Consider the following 19,200-nt stretch of genomic DNA (forward strand, 5'->3'; position numbering starts at 1 on the left):
TGTGGCTTACATAGTACCAGAGAGATGTTACAGACTCCGGTGTAAACAAATACAAAATGATGTTGTGGTAAGATAAAGTTCATGTGGCACAGCCACAATAAGGAATCATACAGCGGAAGAGTTGTGTTATGTCCATTACGTTCTTTAGTTTTGTTGTGTTGCAAAAATCAGGCATTTATGTTGGATTGGTAGGGTATGCCTTTTTAAACAGGTTAGTTTTTAGTGTTTTCCGGAAGTTTAGGTGGCCGTTTGTAGTTTTCAAGGCTTTAGGTAATGCGTTCCACAGTTGTGTGCTTTTGTAGGAAAAACTGGACGCGTAAGTTGATTTGTATTTGAGTCCTTTGCAGCTTGGGTAACATATGTTAACCAGTTAATGAGTAAATAGAGCCCTAACTTGTACCAGGGGCAATGGAAGGTGATGTGACTTAAGCTCATAAGATGCATCAGCAGCATTTAAATCCTGGTCCTCAGCTGCTGCAGCTCTTAGCACCAAGCTACTTCTTAAGAGCACACGGATCTGCAAAACCTTTGCAATCCACTGAAAAGGGCCTTGATAATGGAGCAAACTTTTATTAACTTTCTTTAAATTGCACACCAAGTAGCATACCCTACCTCTTGCATAGAAGGACCTGGAAACATCTTCAGAAACCTGAATGACAGTCAAGCTGCTCAGACATCAGCTACAATTACAATTAAAATAATATAAAGAGAACCTTCTATAATGCTTTTCAGTGTGTCAATTCCATAATAAATCTGTGACGTATTATTGCATTCAAGCATTATCACACATTTTTATAGGTGTCTATTTAATCCAGATACAGTCATTTGCAAAACTACACTGAGCTCCACTTTTCTTGTAGTTGGTCACCATGGGGACATCAAACACCAGGAGGCTTATGAGGAAATTCTAGAGACCATTGTGCTCCATTTCCAATTCAGAAGGCACAAACAATAAATACATTCTCCTGGTTTGGCTTTGAAATTCTAGCTTGGCTTTGAACAGCTCATTTATGACACTATTTTTCTCTCTCAGCAGCACAAAATCCTGTGCAAAACAAAATATGTGAGGTACATAAGTATATTACTGCCATATTGGGACAGATTGAAGGTCCATCAAGCCCAGCATCCTGTTTCCAACAGTGGCCAATCCAGGTTACAAGTACCTGGCAAGAACCCAAGAAAGTACATTTTATGCTGCGTATCCTAGAAATAAGCAGTGTATTTTTCCCAAGTCCATTTTAATAATGATCTACGGTCTTTTCTTTTAGGAAATCATCCAAACCTTTTTGAAACTCCACTAAGCCAACTGCTCTTACTACATTCTCTGGAAATGAATCCCAGAGCTTAATTACACATTGAATGAAGAAAAATTTTCTCCGATTTGTTTTACATTTACTACTTTGTAGCTTCATTGCATGCCCCCTAGTCTTGGTATTTTTAGAAAGCATAAACAAGCGATTCATGTCTACCTGTTCCACTCTACTCATTATTTTATAGACCTCTATCATATCTCCCCTCAGCCATCTGTTCTCCAAGCTGAACAGCCCTAGCCACTTTAGCCTTTCCTCATATGTACTTGCAGTAAAGGGAAAAGGAACAGAGTAAGAGAAAGCAGTAGGCAGGAATGTATGCTCAGATTTCTTCTTACTGGTTAGACCACTTGGTTTGCTTCTCTAAGGCTTGCCTCTCACGAAAGCAGTGATCAAGATCAGTGCACTGATATTGAAGCTCTAATGAGTAAGAAATAGGGCTCAAAGAGTGAGAAAGCTTTCCAATGAGTGTGACATACTCGTAATGAGTGAGGCTTGGCATCTCTGGCTCTTAATTCAGACTCTTTAGTCCTGGAACAACTGTCTAGCTCAATTTTCATTTCTGGTTTAAACCTTGCTCAGTTTGTCATACTGCTAACAGATTTCACATTAATTTTGTCAAGTATTTAATAGAGGTAGAAAAAAATCTTAACTCTAAAAATATTTTGCATAGAAGCCCACCTCATTTTTAAGAAGTCTCAAACACCGTAGTTTTGGTTTCACTCATTTTTATTCTCTGCAAATATTGGGGTTTGGAATCTTCCTCCTCCATCCTAGAGCATAGCATCTTGACCTGAATATCCCTCTACCTCAATTGTGTCCAGTCTTACATGAATAAATTGGCAAAAGCGTATTTAGGACTTGCATGCATAAAAAATAACCTATGGAACTTTGTAAGTCTAATTGCCTTGAAAATGAGCCATTTACTGTATATGTACTGAATAGATTTTTAGCCACTTAAAACATATGTGTAAGTTGATAACACATATCTATTTTGCCATATTAAACAGCATGTCTGGAGGATGTTTCAAAAGTATGCCATCAATTTGTGTGGCTTAAAAATTTCAAAATAATGCACATCTCTTTATGCCCATTGAGTAAAATTACACATATATAGCTGCACAACCCAGTATTCCATCCCAACCAATTCAGGCATGTTGTGTGCTGCAGTAAATGAACCTTCTCAGGACAGGTCATAGGTCTTTAGTCTTCAACATATTTCAAGTTAGCCACCAGTTCAGCTGAGATTCTGTAGGAATATGTCATTACCAGTCCAGGCTTTACCATCTCCCCATTGGATCCAATTAGTAGGCCACATAAGAAAAAAAAAAAGTGCCTTAAGGCAGATCATTGCTCAATTGGGATTATTTAGGATTCATAGTTTGCTCCTGCCTGCATGGATTTCTGTTCATTTGGAACCAGTCTCTACTGGGGTTGTGGCACTCATATGCCTATAGTAGTTGTAACTACTCCCCCTCCTCCCATCTTGTCAAACCATCACAGAGATCCAGATCAGACCCTGGTATCAATTTTCCAGCCGTCCGTCCACTAGGCATTGGCTCCAGTAATTTGTGAATACTGCCTCTGACATTCCCAGTCCTTCCCAGCTTCAGAAGCAGCAGCTAAACTGAGGAATCAAATCCAGGTCTCCAAGATGGTTATGCGCACTTTTACCATTAAGTCAGCAGGCATTCACCTCAGAAATTTAAAAAAAACTGAACAATTTTGTATTAATATCACAGCATATTATTTGCTACTATTTTTGCTATAAAATATAAACATCATTGTAGGTACTCATGCAGAGTCAAAACTCAGTTGACATCTTTTCCTGCAACACTTCATCTTGTTGAGGATGCTAAAGAAAAGGGCGAGGCACACATCAGCAGCAGGGCTGGTCTTGTGGTTAGTGCCAGGTTTATGAAAAAAAAAATGCCAGGTTTTAAATTGTGGGATTGGTATCGTGAAACTGACTGACTATCTCCTTCAGAGAGCCCCTCTTTACTTTGAAGGGTAAGATACTCATCACAATCCTTTTCTGATCTCCTTTCCTCTGTCTGCCATACCTAATTCTGACTGCCTCTATTTTACCCATGGGCATGTGAGATAGGTACCAGAGTACGCTTTTTTTTGGGAGGGGGGGTGGGGGGGGGCTTTCCATCAGCATTATTAAACCAAATTCACACTGTGCCATTGAGCTTTATTGAACAAAATATAAGGCTTTAATTCTAAATATTGTACTATTTTCTACCTGGGATTACAACAAAGCTGTTGGTCACCCTAGGAAATAAGAATGTGCTACTCAAGAAAGCAAAGTTGCAGCTATCTATGAGGTAGAGCAGAAATAGAGAAGGTGAATGGATACTATAAAATTCAGAAGGATATATTAATATGGTGTATTACAAATAATTATAGTTAACAGCATATGAATTTGATTTTAAAAGTGTTCAGATGGTGATGTAAATATCAGTGAATATTTTAAGCATGCAAAAAGAAAAATTACCTGATATTCATAGTACACCATAAGGCGAAAACAGATTATTCATGCAGCTGGGGTTAAAGCAAAGAGATTATATTTAAGATGCAAGCTCATTTTGTGTCCTGATTCAAGATATGTTATGCAAAGTTTTTGGAGCTTGTGGGAATGCAATAGCCAATTTAATTGCAAGGGAAGGATTAACAATGAATATTCATAAAGGTATGTCTATACATGACTCCAGTTTCAACAACAATTGATTTACATACTCAAGTTATCCTGTTTGCATCCCATGAGAACAGAATTGGTTACCCCTTAAACTTCTAAGACTAGTACTGTAGAAGCACATTTCATGGATATTAGCATTTTAATAGTAGTAGCAGTGTGAAGAGAAAGAGTGGGAGGTTGACCACGGATACCATACTGGAGAGATGAACACTTTTAATCAACCGTTTATTGATAAAAAAGACTTGACAACCGTTGTGTTCGGAAGTCATTTTTAATTCATTTCTATGTACCTTCATTACATTGCTCCAATATAATTTTACAATTGACACTTAAGATAGATGTCACTTTTTTGTTTATCTATGTATACTATGTCAAAACAAATCATACTTATTTATGCACACTTTTACATCTTATTTATTAAATCATTCTCAATAATGTATTTAAATGATGCGATAATGTATATTGTTTTATGTATATTTTTTATTTCTCAAATGCATTTATTGGAACAATACCAGACGTGGCCACGTTTCGCCCTCAGGCTGCGTCAGGGGTACAAACTATAAAAACAAAACACAAGTATAAAAACATGTATAACCATACATATTAACAATGTCATAAGCATGATTCAACTAATAAAAAGCAATTATTTAAAAAAAGATTCAACATATATAAAACAATCCTTTTATAAGTTCTAAAAAACATGTATAGACATACATATCATCTGTAAAACAAATATTTATAATTATTATTAAAATCATACATCACAATTTTTTATCAGAACATCTACAATTCCTCATATCACATTTATAACTCTCAATAAAAAATGTTAAGATCATACAATTAGAATCAAAACAATTCAATGAAGAGGGGAAGAAATTTCTTTATACATACCTATCAAAAGTGTATGTAAATATATCATACACACCAGTAGTTCCAAAAATTGTTCCAATAAATGCATTTGATTCCACTGCTTTGTTGTTTTTTATCTACTGTTTTGTAAGCAGTTGTGTGCCTTTTTGTTTTTTTTTTGTTTTTTTTTTTATTTCTCTACACATTAGCACATTTTGTTTGCCATTACTTATTTACTGTTATCTTTTATATATATTTCTTCATATATATGTATACCATGTCAAGATAAATCATACTTTTATCTTTTTACACATTAGTATATTTTATAATCATTAATGTACTCAAATGATGTCATGATGTATATTTTTGATTTCTCTACACAGTTGCATATTTGCTATTATTCTTTGACGGTTAATTTTTTTATGTATATATATATATATATTTCTTTTGTAGACTCCTGATGCAGGCCGAGCGGCCGAAACACAATGGCTGTGTCGAGTCTTTTTTTAATCAATAAATGGTTGTTTAAAAGTATTCATTCTCTCCAGTCTTTGGTATCCGTGGTCAGCATCCCACTCTCTCTCTTCACACTTTTGTGATTTTCCGTGGAGCGTTTGAGTTCTCCGCCTCAGGCGGATTCTCCTGAACAGTAGTAGCAGTACATGAGTACTCATTAAAACTGCTGGAAATTACTATCCCAAATATGGTTGTTTTTTTTTTTTTTAATAAGATGGAACTATTTCAGGGTCATAAGCAAAACACACGTGCTTTATTCATTCAATTAAATACATACACAGATTTCTTTTCTCTTTATAGATGGTACCACAGTTTCTAATTCAACCGATGACAATTGTAAGCAATAATATACAAACCGGACTGTATACTGCTGAAAAGTTAACCATGTGTGCTATCAAGTCAAGAAAAAAAAAAAAAAAAAAAAAAAAAAAAAAGAGAGAGAGAACAGTATATTGCATCTACTATTCTTCATTTTCTGGTTACACAACCATACAGTCTACATTCTTAGGCCACCAGGAAAACAGAAAATATCGCTGGGCTATTAGCTATGTTTCTCATGCATGGCAATGTTTTAAATAATCCTCAAGGAAACATTAGAACCAGAAATGTAGAGCACAGAATACTAATGGCAAAATATAATGGGATGTTTCTTGTTGTACAAACTGAGCTTGTATCTTACACCTTCAAAGGTGATGTAACACTATTATACAGAGTATTGTAATTCAGTCAGTTAATGCGTGGAGATAAATGAAGAGATAAGGCTCCTGAAGCCACCTATTTTCAAGGCACGGAGCTATCAGCATTCAATGATATTTAAATCTCGAACTCAAAATTTCTCAGAATCCAAAGCACATTAGAAGTGTGATGGAAAGTGAATAGCAGTACATAACTTGACAGTACTCCATTGTACATTGACTGGGTATGTACATCAATACGTCTGTTATTAGGGGGAAACTGTATATTCTAAAAGAAAGGAAAAGGGTGGTTCATCACTTGAGTATTACTCATGAAGTACAAAATGAAGATTCATGAAGGCAGAACCCCCCCCCCCCCCTCACACACACACACATTTCCCTCAACATGTACAGCTAATTAATCTTACAGTTAATTTTGTAGCTTCTTTGTATGTATTTTTCTAGGTATAAAACATGTTATAAAAGTTCTGAAGACTTGTACATGCCTGTTCACAAACAATTCAACTTCAGCTGTGGGATGTCACAGTGCATATATAATTCATCTTCTTTAAAGGAATCCATAACTGTCTTGGCTGTAGTGTTTAATACATTCTGTAATTTGTACAAGTCATTCACAGAAGTATTTTAAATACCCTATAAACAAACAAACAAACAAACAAAAAAGGATACTGTCTCCAGCTCCACAAGTAAACTGCATTGTGAGGGTCAACAGGAGAAAGGCTCAGTTTTAAAAACAATGTCCCTCAGGGCACAATCGGGGAAGACATGATACACATAAAGCAGTGGCTTTTTTAGAATAGAGAACTGGTATCAGAATCACCATATTAGAAGTGATAAACATGATAATCCATACCCAGGCTAATGTGCTTTTAACACCTGCTCCCTATTACTATCCTCTCCCTTTATCAACAGGCTGCACACATTAGATCGACCTCAGGTTACAAAATATAAGTTGAAGATTTTTTTCTTCTGGCATCAGTTCTGGAGTTCAGCATGAATTTAAAAAAATGTGCTTTTATTTTTAATGCACGGGTAAAACAAAGAGTCTTCAGTAGTGGTAGAGTTTGATTCTTAATGAAAGAGGTATGTAAAGAAAAAATAGGAACCTACTTAAAGGTTGAGGGCACAGTGCTGCAGCCAAATTAAGAGTCTCAGTGACATTTGATAACCATCTGAAGGTACAGGAGCAGGATGGGACTGAGGGAGAATCTCGTCTTGCATCTGCTTTCTTAGAACTCACCAATGGTGGTAGTTACATAATAGTGAGTAATATGACTATGGTGTAAGGCAGAGTGGAGACTGAATAATTCTAAGAAACACCATTTCTGCTTAGTGATGCAGGATAATAGCCCCAGTGAGGGAGGGAAATAGACCGGGGTGGGCAACCTTGGTACTCGAGAGCCACAAATCAATAAATACATATGTACTGCCTCCATTGCAGGTAAAATAGATCTCAGGTATATTTCATTAGGGAAATCCTGAACATCCAACTGGATTGCAGCCCTCAAGGACCAAGGTTTCCCACCCCTGGTATAGACTATTCAATTGCCATATCCACCTGGTTTTCCCCCTTTGCAATTGACTTCAGCTATTATGCATATGTACATTCTTTTTATGTAAATATAAGTGACATCATTTGTGATGATAGTAGATGTGTCATGGGGTTTGCAAAATACAATTGTCTCCACACTGAGAACAGTCAGACCCAAACAAAAATAAATACCCTTATATGAACAAATGCCTTTTACTACTGATATAATATATAATATGACACACAATCTGAAATATCCCAATTTCCTTTTAAAAACACATGTTGACTTATAAAGCAATCACATTTAAAGATCCCCCCTTGTTTAAGATGACTCCAGTACATAGAGCTTACATCACACACTATTTTTATAAGTAACACAGAAAATCTGTCTTGCTTACAATTATAATATATGCAATATGTTAATACATGTTTTGTGCTTACATTCAGTTACTAGTGACTACATTAAAAATGTGTAATAAGTGGAAAGAACTTGTGCACATCATAGAAAATGATGAAGTTTTAGACAAAAGGTTTTCCTTAGAGTTATGCAGTATTTTGGCAGTTTTGAGGAACGTTAAAATTTGAAAATGTTCAGTCACATATAATACCTCTCTTCAAAACTGAGGTTTTTTTTTTTTTTAAGATGCAGGAAGTCTTGGCTGCTGTCCTGGAAAGTAGGCTGACACTACTGATGAACTTCCTTGTCTAGCTAATGTAGATCTTGGTGGAGCTGAAAATAAAATTCAACATAGTATTAAATAGAAATGATGTGATCCAATTTCCATAATCCACAGCCTAAAATTTGGGATCAAGGGATGCTGAGATTTGAGATTAGTTGCTTTCATGGCATCCTGTCTCTTTGCTCATGATTTTCATTAGAAAACAGACTTTTGTCTCTCACCTGGACTTGATTCAAGGTCTGGCATCCTGGCAGGTGGAATTTTATAAAGATTGTGGTGTAGAGCCTACATTAACTAGCTTGGTAGAAAGATTACATAGAGGTCTGGACCAAGGTCAGTAGTAGTTGATTATATTGTTAGATTTGCATACATATCATATTATCAATAAGAATTTCTTATTTATTAATATTAAAACCCACCCTATTCTATATCACATCGCTGGAAGTCAGCAAACTTAATGACAATTATAAAAGTAATGAGGTTGTATTCACTAACACATCTCCATACTTCTATCAAGTTCATATTATGTATATGCAGATGACATAATAGGGCAGTAAATGGCCGTGTGCTAAAATTAAACATAGCACAGCTCTGTACTGCCTAAGCCCTTACTGCCAACCATTGATCTAGTGGTAAGGGCTCATGTATTACTCATGTGGTAATAATGCAGCACACGTCAATGTGGGTGCACTGCAGATTACTGCAGGCAAAGCCCCCTGCAGTAGAAAATAGAAAATTATTTTCTACCATGGGAAACAGCACATGCCAACTTTGGAGTTACCACCGGATGCAAGCACTACCCTGGTGGTAGTGCCAATTTGGCGTATGCTAGCCCTACTGCTGTTTTGTAAAAGGACCCCATGGTCATCTATAGAAAACCATCTATTTTTCTGCCTTGGTAAAAATGACCTTAGCACATGGGGAAAAACCAATGTAAGGGCACAATAAGGTCACTTTCTACTGCAGCTTAGTAAAAAGACTCCTTAGTGAATTATATTAAGAAATAGACACCTCAGAAATATCTTTGTTCAGTAAAATAAGATTTTATTTGAACAGAGTGGGAAATATGTCCCTGACAATGGCCTTTCTGTGGGCCCAGTTATATGCTAAGGTCATTTTTACCACAGCAGAAAGATAAGAAGCTGAGTCTTGGCCATGCTTAGTTTCAGAAGGCAGTGAGACATCCAGGCAGCAATGTCAGACAGGCAGGCTGATACTTTGGCTTGGATTCCTGCTGAAATTTCTGGTGCGGAGAGGTAGATCTATGAGTCATCAGCATAAAGGTAATACTGAAAACCAGGGTGTGAGATCGGAGTACTAAGGGAAGAAGTATAGATGGAGAAGAGGTCTCAGGGCAGATCCCAGACATACACCAACTGATAGTGGGATAGAAGTGGAGGAAGATCCACTAGAGTATACACTAAAAGTACAATGAGAGAGCTAAGAAGAAAACCAGGAAAGAACAGAGCCCTGAAATCCAAGTGATGACAGCATATCAAGGAGTAGGCGGTGATCAACAGCGTCAAAAGCAACAGATCAAGAAAGATGAGGATAGAATAGAGACCTTTGGATCTGGCAAGGAACAGGTCATTGGAGACTTTAGCAAGTGTTGTTTCAGTTGTGTGAAGAGGACAAAAGCCAGATTGAAGTGGATCAAGAATAGCTTGAGATGAAAGAAAGTCAAGACAATGGTGGTGAACAGCACATTCAAATATCTTGGATGGGAAAGGGAAGAGCAAGACAGAGTGATAGTTGGAAGGACAGGTAGGGTCCAATGAAGGTTTTTTTAAGGAGTGGTGTGACTACGGCATGTTTGAAGGAATCAGGAACAGACAACAGTGGAAAGTGAAAGATTGAGGATATGACAGATAAAAGGGGTGACAGTAGGAGAGATAGTGCTAAGTTGGTGGGTGGGATAGGATAAGAGGAACAGGTAGTTAGTTTCAAGGAGGAAAGAAAATGTGCAGTTTCCTCTTCAGTGATTTCAGAAAAGGAGGCAGGGTTGAAGTAGGGTTGAGAGAATGGACTAAGGGAAGGCGAGGTGGAGGTGACAATCTTGTGAACCTTATCATGAAAGTACTCAGTCAGAGGCTGGGGAGAAAGTGAAGGGGGAGTTGGAGGTGAAGGCACTTTGAGGAGAGAGTTCAGTGTGGCAAAGAGATGTCGAGGGTTTGAGCCAAGAGAATTTGTGAACTGGATGTAGTAGTCTTGTTTGGCAAGTGAAAGAGCAGACAGGAAGGAGGTCAGCAAGAATTTAAAATGTATGATGTGAGCATGGGCACGGGAGTTTAGCCAAAGGCATTCGGCAAAGCGGGCACAGGAACGTAGGCAGCAGATTCTAGAGGTCAGCAAGACTGGGGTTTGGTATGCCTTATAAAACAGGGAATGGGAGGAGTGAGAGTATCCAAAGCAGAGTAGAAAGTAGTATTATAGGAAGAGACAGCCTCATTGACAGACTTGATTTGAAGCACTGGAGGACAGAGTAGAAGGGTCAATAACCTGCAGATTCCTAACTGTATTGATTGAGATTGGATGGAACTGAGAGGAGGGGGTGTAAGTGTGAAAGTTATCAGATGATGGTCAGAAAGGGGTAGAGCTGAGGCATAGAAACTGGAGAGTGAGCAGTTGAAGAAGATTACAAGACAGTGGCCATTCTGATGAGTGGGGGTAGTGGAGCACAGTTGAGCATTGAAAGAGGATGTTAAAGCAAGAAATTTAGAAGCATGAGAGTCAGAGGGATCATTAGCATGAATGTTAAAATCCCCAAGAATGAGAAAGGAGATGAAGGTTCAATAAAGAAGAAAAGCCAGGAGTCAAAGCCAGTAAGACAGGAAGAAAGGGATTTATTAGGGGGTCAATAAATGACTGCTACTTGAAGAGGCAGAAGAGTTAATAGATGAATGAAGTGGCCTTCGAAGAAAGAAAAGCAGTGAGACTGAGGTGGAGCAAGAGGCTAAAATATTCAGGAGGGTGAAAGTAGTAGCCCAACATCACCTCTGCGGCCAACCGGGTGAGGAGTATGGGAGAAAAGGTAACCTCCATGACACAGGGTCACAGCAGAAGCAGAATCTTCAGGGCAAAGCCAAGTCTCAGTTAGGGCATGTAGATGGGAGAGTACGAGAGATAAAGAGGTCGTGGAGGTCGTGGATGTAGTAAAGTTTGTTGCAGACAGAGTGGCATTCCACAGAGCACATGAGAAAAGGCAGAGAAGAAGGGGTGAGGAGAGAAACAGAAATTAGAATGGAGACATCATGGTGTGACCTGCATAAATAGGATGAGAGCTCATGTGGAGGACCAAGATTGGGAATGATATCCCCAGCGGAGAGCAGGAGAAGAAGCAAGAGAGTACGGAGAAGCATAGGAGAGGCATGATGATAGCAACGAAGGTGAGATGCACTCCCCCTCCTGTAACAGACAGACACCTAATCTAAGCAGATTCTACTATGAAGATCATATATCAATAAAGACACGGGGCCCTGTTTACTAAGGTGCGCTAGCATTTTTAGCAAATGCTAAAATTAGAGTGCGCTAAACGTTAGATACACCCATAAATTCCTATAGGTGTCTCTAGCATTAGCGTGTGCTAATTTCTAGCACGTGCTAAAAACACTAGTGCCTATAGAGTGGCTTAGTAAACAGGGCCCATGGTCTTCTACTTGTACTGGTAGATGAAGAACGCTGGCATAGTAACATAGTAAATGATGGCAGATAAAGACCTGAATGGTCCATCCAGTCTGCCCAGCAAGATAAACTCATGTAACATGGTATGTAATACTTGGCATTTTTGTTAAGAAACTAACACTGGGGAATCTAGTACTAAAGAACCCCACTTATTACCATAGACCAGTGGTTACCAAACTTGTTCTGGTGGAGACCCAGCCAACTGGATTAGCAGACTATCTACAATGAATATTCATGAGATAAATTTATATTTAATGGAGGCAGTGCATGCAAATCTATCCATACATGTCCATCACAAATATCCTGAAAGCCGAATGGCTGAGGGTTATCTCGACAGGTTTGAGAACCACTGCCATAAACCAGCAGAACTAATTTATCAAAGGATTTCTTTCAGTCTTCTATTTAGTCAAAGGTTTCATAAATGTGACTTGAAAACAGCTCTTTTTAGCACACAGAATTGCTTAGCCTGACTTCACTCAGTAAGAACTCTTGTGAAGTGGCATGCTCGGATAGCATAGGGTAAAGTACGATCAGATCAACTGAATAATAGAAATAAGAATTCACAGAAGAGGTATTTTCCATTGTAGTTCAGTGTACTGTTGCTGGAAAATGATATTTCCCCCACGTGATTTGTTGATCAAAATTTTAGTAAACTGGTAATTCCAGACAACAATCTTCTGAAACCCCTAGAAGACAAATTGTTTCTGATAAAGAATCGTATCTATCTCTCTAACAAGAAAACACATCTATGCCTTTCTGGAATGTATATGGGAAATATTTGGCTGCTGACCAGTTTTTGTTTTCACATAAATACTTCATAATAAGTATCAACACATAAAAATAGATCATATTGATGAAGAAATTGTGGTACACTCTCTAAAAAAAAATATTTTGTAAAAGAAAAATTCATCTGGTCAATATTCAAAGTGATTTAACCAGCCAGAGTTGGCTGCTGACTAATCAAATAACTTGCTGACTGTCCACTAATTTTTAGTGGCACTTTATTACCACTGAAAATTAGCAGTTAGCACCAAAATGAAAACCAGCTAGTTTGGGAGTGTTCTGGGGGCGGAGTCAGCACTTAACCAGCCAGTGTAACCCCATAAATAGGACCACATGAAACACAGTCCTATCTCTATCTGGGAAACCATTGCTAGTTAAGTTCCGAATATCAGCTTATCCAGCTATGTTTTAGCTGGATCTGCATAAACCGGACACTTAATACCAAAGCCTGGACATGGTGTGGCACTGAATATCAACGAATAATGCAAGCGATGGTCAACAAAACGCTCACCACTGCCGGCTGAATATCTACCCCCAGTTTTATATTTTACTACACAACATGATTGTGTTACACTGGAAATTTCTGCTTATATGAGAATAGTATGTTGCTACTGCACTCAATATGTCTTTTCACTAAAGTAGTTTAAAGACCAGGTGATCAATGATCTAATAGACAGTAAAGTAGTAGAAGGGTCAAACTTTTCCTTTGTACACCAGATGGTTAAAACGGTAAGATTTTCTCTTAAGATTGTTTTCTAGAAGTTAAGGGCTCCTTTTACTAAGGCATGCTAGTGATTAGCACATGCTAAATGATAGGACATCCATAGGAAAATAATAGGAGTCTTAGCATTTAAGGTGTGCTAATCATTAGTGTGCACTAAATCCATAACATCAGCATTCACACCATGCCATGCTCCAAATACCAGTCAAACAAATAAACACCTGTTGGCATATAAATGGGCTGCAGCTTTATTAACAACTTTGCATAATTAACAAGTATATTAATTTAAACTTCATAACATAAGTAACCAGAAAACACAAATTCTAGAGAGACCTTTCAATTCTTTACAAAATGAAGCCAGTCGGTGCTGAAGTGACCTCAGCAAGCACTTAGCCTTAGTCCCATCCAATCCCAAAGTCCACGGTAACGCAGGACTTGGCGAAAATAATCATGGTGGTGATCCACGCAAATTAGCAAATCCATTATTTTAATTCATTTCCCCACTTTACAAAAGGCCTCCCCAACAGTTTCACCAACCCCCAAAATTTGACACAAGTGGTGATGGCCTAGTTTGTCACCACTCCCCCCCCCCCCCCCCCCCCAAAGCTGCAGCCCCATCTGCCACCCAGTGTGGCCTCAAAAACATCCTGAATACTGCTAATGAAAATATCCTGCCCAATGAAAGTCAAATGGACACCATCTGCCCAATACAAACCAGGTCAGTCAACCAAAATCAATTCATGGGTAAGAACCTCTAAACCCTCTAAACCCACAACAACACACACTACCTCAGAATTCACACATTTCTGAAGGTGCTCAATAGACCTCCACTTTTCTTACCTCATTCCAGACCATACTAAACATGCAAAAGGAAAATACCTTTTGACCACAGTCCAATCCCACTTCATACAGCAAATTAAATCAACCTCTTTAACCTGGCACAAATCATTCCCCACTAAATGTACCAATATAAACTCTGGGGGTGAAAAATGATGCATTTGAAGAGTAGGCAGCAGCTGATCCCACAACATCCCATGAATCCCCAGCCAGTGAACTCGAATGCCTTGTTCTGCTGAGCCAACTGCCCTTTTCTGGACCCAAAATATATTGAATGTCCATAGATCCAAGTGCAGAAATCAGGAGGAAGCAACCCTGAAAAAGAAACTCAGAAAATAAATTAACAAGCAAAGGAATCAACAGGACTTTGGCACATAACCCAGATAATGGCGGGAATGCCAATGCACCAAATAGTGAATAAAAATCAGGTGAACCCCTCCACTCTGCAGCAAAGCTGCCCCAATATAAAATAAGTGAGTCCCAAAATGGGAAGGCTCAAAGCCCAAATGACCAAGACTCCCCCCCCCCCCAAAAAAAAAAAAAACAGCTATAAATTGGAAACAGATGAAAGGACTCCCGTTCTCATGCACCAAACAAAACAAGCCATCTGGTGGCCGTATCTGGACATAAGCCACAGCACATCACACTGGGCAAACCACCAATCCATCAGTAGTACGCAAATGCCATGTATCCCTACCCAACTGGTCCGTCTTGGAGCGCAAACTCCTAGGCTGTAAGAAAACATTATCCATAAACAAACCTGTGGATTCATCTGCACGCTTTGAAGGAGTTACCAATTCCCCAACATGAAAAGCATAAAAAAAACAAACTGTAAATGCCAATTGAGAAAGAACCACCTCAAAAGATGAATAACAAAAAAAAATAATTCACAGGTATGCTAGGCGACTTCAACCTTTGGCTGCTCAGTCAACGAGGTTGCTTTGTTTGGGGTAATGGGGGAGGTTTAACAACAAAAACATCAGTCAGATCAGGAAAACCTCAAATATGGGAGGAAAAGGTCACACTAGCAAAGGCTTGATGCAGAAGCCCCACTGACCAACCCTGAGCCTCGACAAAAATAATAAACTCCACTAACAGAGACTGGCACAGGAAAGTTACAAGAGGCTTCTAAAAGAAAAAAATCTTCACCATTCCTGATATATAGGATTTCCACGTACTCAGTGGTAATGATCTCTTCAGCAGCGGTCTGACAGTTCCAGGAAAGTGGACCACAGTTTCTCCAGTATCACTGTAGTCAAATGATTACTACTATTATTTAACATTTCTAGAGCGCTACAAAGTGCACGCAGCACTGTACAAACACAGAAGAAAGACAGTCCCTGCTCAAAGAGCCCACAATCTAATAGACAAAAAGTACAGCATTTAAATTTAAAATATTTAAGCAGTCAAGCACAAGAGAACAGTCACAGAAGGACTGAAGATGTTGAAGGGTGGTCAGTGTGATTAGGTGTAACTCTGGTTGGAGTAGTGGGAGAAGGTGATAGAAGAATAGAAATGGGTGAGGTAAAAGTAATGAGTGGGTTGATAGGGAGGTTATATAAGACATGTCAGTCTAGGGGTGGGTGGGTAGAGGGGTAGGGTGGGCGGGACTAAGTCTAAAGCAGGAGAAGGTATTCTCTGCAGCCTATCTGTGAGATGGAAAATGCTCTCTGAAGCTGCTGCTATAAGTTGTTAGTTTTCTCTCCCTGAAAGAGATCCAAGCCACACCCACGATGTTCAAACTGCAGATGGAGCCAAGGCTTTAAAATGGGTCCACTGTAACCAGGAAAGAGCATCAGCAATATCATTAAAAATTCCCATTACATGCCTGGTGGATAAAGAAACAGAGTCCAAACAATGTAAAACAATGATATGGAGAACAGTCACCAACAAAAGGACATCAGTAAGAGAATTAATCGCTCACACTACCACCTCATTATAAGAGTATAAATCACCCTTCCTGTTCGCCAGATGAACATCCTATATCATCAAGGCAAATAAAACTGGGAACAACTCAAGGAAAGCAATATTAGTACACCACCCACGCCCCCTTCCACCTTCTAGGCCATGAGTGAGCACACCATGCCCCACCAAAATAAGCACCAAATCCCACAGCCCAAGACACATCAGTAAATTAGCCAAATCAGCATTAGACACTGGATCCCCTTGCCACATCCACACCCTATTAAAATTACACAAAAATTGATATCAAAGTAATAAAACATCACACACTACTCTAGGCAGATGAACCTAATTATGTTTTTTTTCTGCAAATCCCTAGACAGAAATGACAAACGCCAGGAAAAAAATGTGTCCCATGAGGATAACATGCATTGCAAAATTGAACTGCACAATCAACACTTGAATGTCATGCAAAGTCAGCTTAGCATGGGCACGTCTCATCAATGGCAGCCGTCAATGCTTCAACCTTCACCAATGGAAGTCAAGGCTCCATATGAACTAAGAAAACCAAAGTCTTACAAGGCCCCTCTGATTTATCCACCACAACCAGAATGCCCAGTTCAGAAGCCACTAGTTCAAAAACTTTCACCAATAAATTACATTTCAAACTCCCAGCTGGACCAGCAATTTGAAAAAAAATTATATATAAATAATGGACTAAAAAATCAAAACCAGAGACCCTCTCCACCACCCAGTGTACAAACGTAGAAATGGTTTCAAACTAAGAACACAAAATAGAGTAGCCAATTGGCATGCATCTATCAAAATAAAATAATCCATCAAAATGAAAATCAAAATTCAGACAATGTCCGCCTTGGCCATCATGACCCCAAGACCCAAAAGGTGTAGCATGTCTTTTGTATGATTGAATGAGGCATGTTGGACTGAACAAAGTTCCAGAGCAATGACGGAATTAACATTATTACCTGGAGGGTAAGACAAATTATGTCTCAAACGACCCTTGTCCGGCTCATTCTTTGATACAATACTCAGTGGTGACAAAACAAAGTCAAGAAAAGGAGAAGACACATCCGTAAAATCCGTAAAATCCGCCCCTTTCTTTCCGAGCACTCTACCAAAACCCTCATCCACACCCTCGTCACCTCTGGTTTAGACTACTGCAATCTGCTTCTTGCTGGCCTCCCACTTAGTCACCTCTCCCCTCTCCAGTCGGTTCAAAACTCTGCTGCCCGTCTCATCTTCCGCCAGGGTCGCTTTACTCATACTACCCCTCTCCTCAAGACCCTTCACTGGCTCCCTATCTGTTTTCACATCCTGTTCAAACTTCTACTAACCTATAAATGTACTCACTCTGCTGCTCCCCAGTATCTCTCCACACTCGTCCTTCTCTACACCCCTTCCCGTGCACTCCGCTCCATGGATAAATCCTTCTTATCTGTTCCCTTCTCCACTACTGCCAACTCCAGACTTCGCGCCTTCTGTCTCGCTGCACCCTACGCCTGGAATAAACTTCCTGAGCCCCTACGTCTTGCCCCATCCTTGGCCACCTTTAAATCTAGACTGAAAGCCCACCTCTTTAACATTGCTTTTGACTCGTAACCACTTGTAACCACTCGCCTCCACCTACCCTCCTCTCTTCCTTCCCGTTCACATTAATTGATTTGATTACTTTATTTATTTTTTGTCTATTAGATTGTAAGCTCTTTGAGCAGGGACTGTCTTTCTTCTATGTTTGTGCAGCGCTGTGTATGCCTTGTAGCGCTATAGAAATGCTAAATAGTAGTAGTAGTAGTAGTAGTAGTGCCAGCAATCCAAACCAACCTCAACTCCTTCTCCAACATTTCAGACACAACAGAACACAACTGATCAACAGAGTGTATTCCAACAACCATAAGTCAAAGGAGGGCTACAAAAGGGGATGACAAACCCCAAAGAAAGCCCATACCAGCGTAATCACATCCTATGCACAATCATGATACACCTGCAACCAGGAATGCAACACAGACAACTTATGAGCAAAGGTGCCTTGACCAAACACCTCTGGCACTCCATCCCTACCAACATGTCTGCGACCTCCCTGTCTGGAATGGAAAACATCTGAAAGCTGGGTGCCAACCTCCACAGTGGCTATAACCATGTCGGTAATGACTCCTGTATGATCACAACACCTGGCATTGAATTGGAAACAAATATTTCCTCCTCCCCCACTCACTCCAGAGGGTGATGGAAAGGAAGTACTCAGCCCATACAGCGATCTGGACAAAGGACATCCTGAGAACAACCTAGCAAATGATGACTGAGCTCCACCCCCCCCCCCCCCCCCCCCACTGCTCCAAAGGCAGGTCCCAGATGAAAGGATCTAAACTTAGAAGAGGTCATTTCCATAACCCATAGGTCAACATTTTGAAAACCCCAATGCTCAACCTGGTACTTGGCCAAACTGCACTGAAAATGCTCATCGTAATTGAGCCAGGACATCCACCATGGGTACGATATGCACACAAAATTAAATCAGCATACTTCAACAATTGCGGATGAAGAACAGGCCTAGCCTCCCCCAAGACATTGGCATAAACTGCCAGCATCAAATTGAATATAGTTTTGGGCACCCTCTCTTTCTTCCTCTTCCCCTTGGAACGATCCCATTTCTCATCATACCTCTCCTGCTCTCTAGCCAACAAGGAAAATATATCAACATATTTCCCCCTCAAAATCTTCTGACACATTTTTTGAGACAGAGTATTATCCTGCATGATACTAGAGCAAACAATAACTCAACAACTGCATTACTACTAGGAGTAATCCCATGTGACACACCAGGCAAACTCTAAGATGATGATGAAGATGGCGGCTCCATAGATGAAGCTTGTGAGTCTGGATAACTGCATAAGGTCTTCCCTCAACCCCCTCTCTGCTTCCGCTTCTCAGAATCCATATGCCTCGCTACATGCCTCAACTGATGCATAAACATTT

General features: G+C 39.4%; 1 protein-coding gene across 7 annotated transcripts in view; it reads right to left on the reverse strand.

Annotated features, from left to right (window-relative positions):
• Positions 1-6,420: 6,420 nt before the first annotated feature.
• Positions 6,421-19,200, reverse strand: part of LOC115463267 (spindle assembly abnormal protein 6 homolog) — a 177,491-nt gene continuing 164,711 nt past the window's right edge. For 6 of the 7 annotated variants that reach the window (XM_030193625.1, XM_030193624.1, XM_030193621.1 and 3 more), the window contains one exon: positions 6,422-8,332. In XM_030193625.1, coding sequence (XP_030049485.1) covers positions 8,241-8,332 — 92 coding nt within the window. In that variant the 3' untranslated portion in view covers positions 6,422-8,240. Of the gene's footprint in view, positions 8,333-19,200 lie in introns of all 7 variants that reach the window. The other variant, XM_030193626.1, reaches the window with a different exon arrangement.

This window comes from Microcaecilia unicolor, chromosome 2 (assembly GCF_901765095.1).
Source record: "Microcaecilia unicolor chromosome 2, aMicUni1.1, whole genome shotgun sequence".
Lineage (NCBI taxonomy): Eukaryota > Metazoa > Chordata > Amphibia > Gymnophiona > Siphonopidae > Microcaecilia > Microcaecilia unicolor.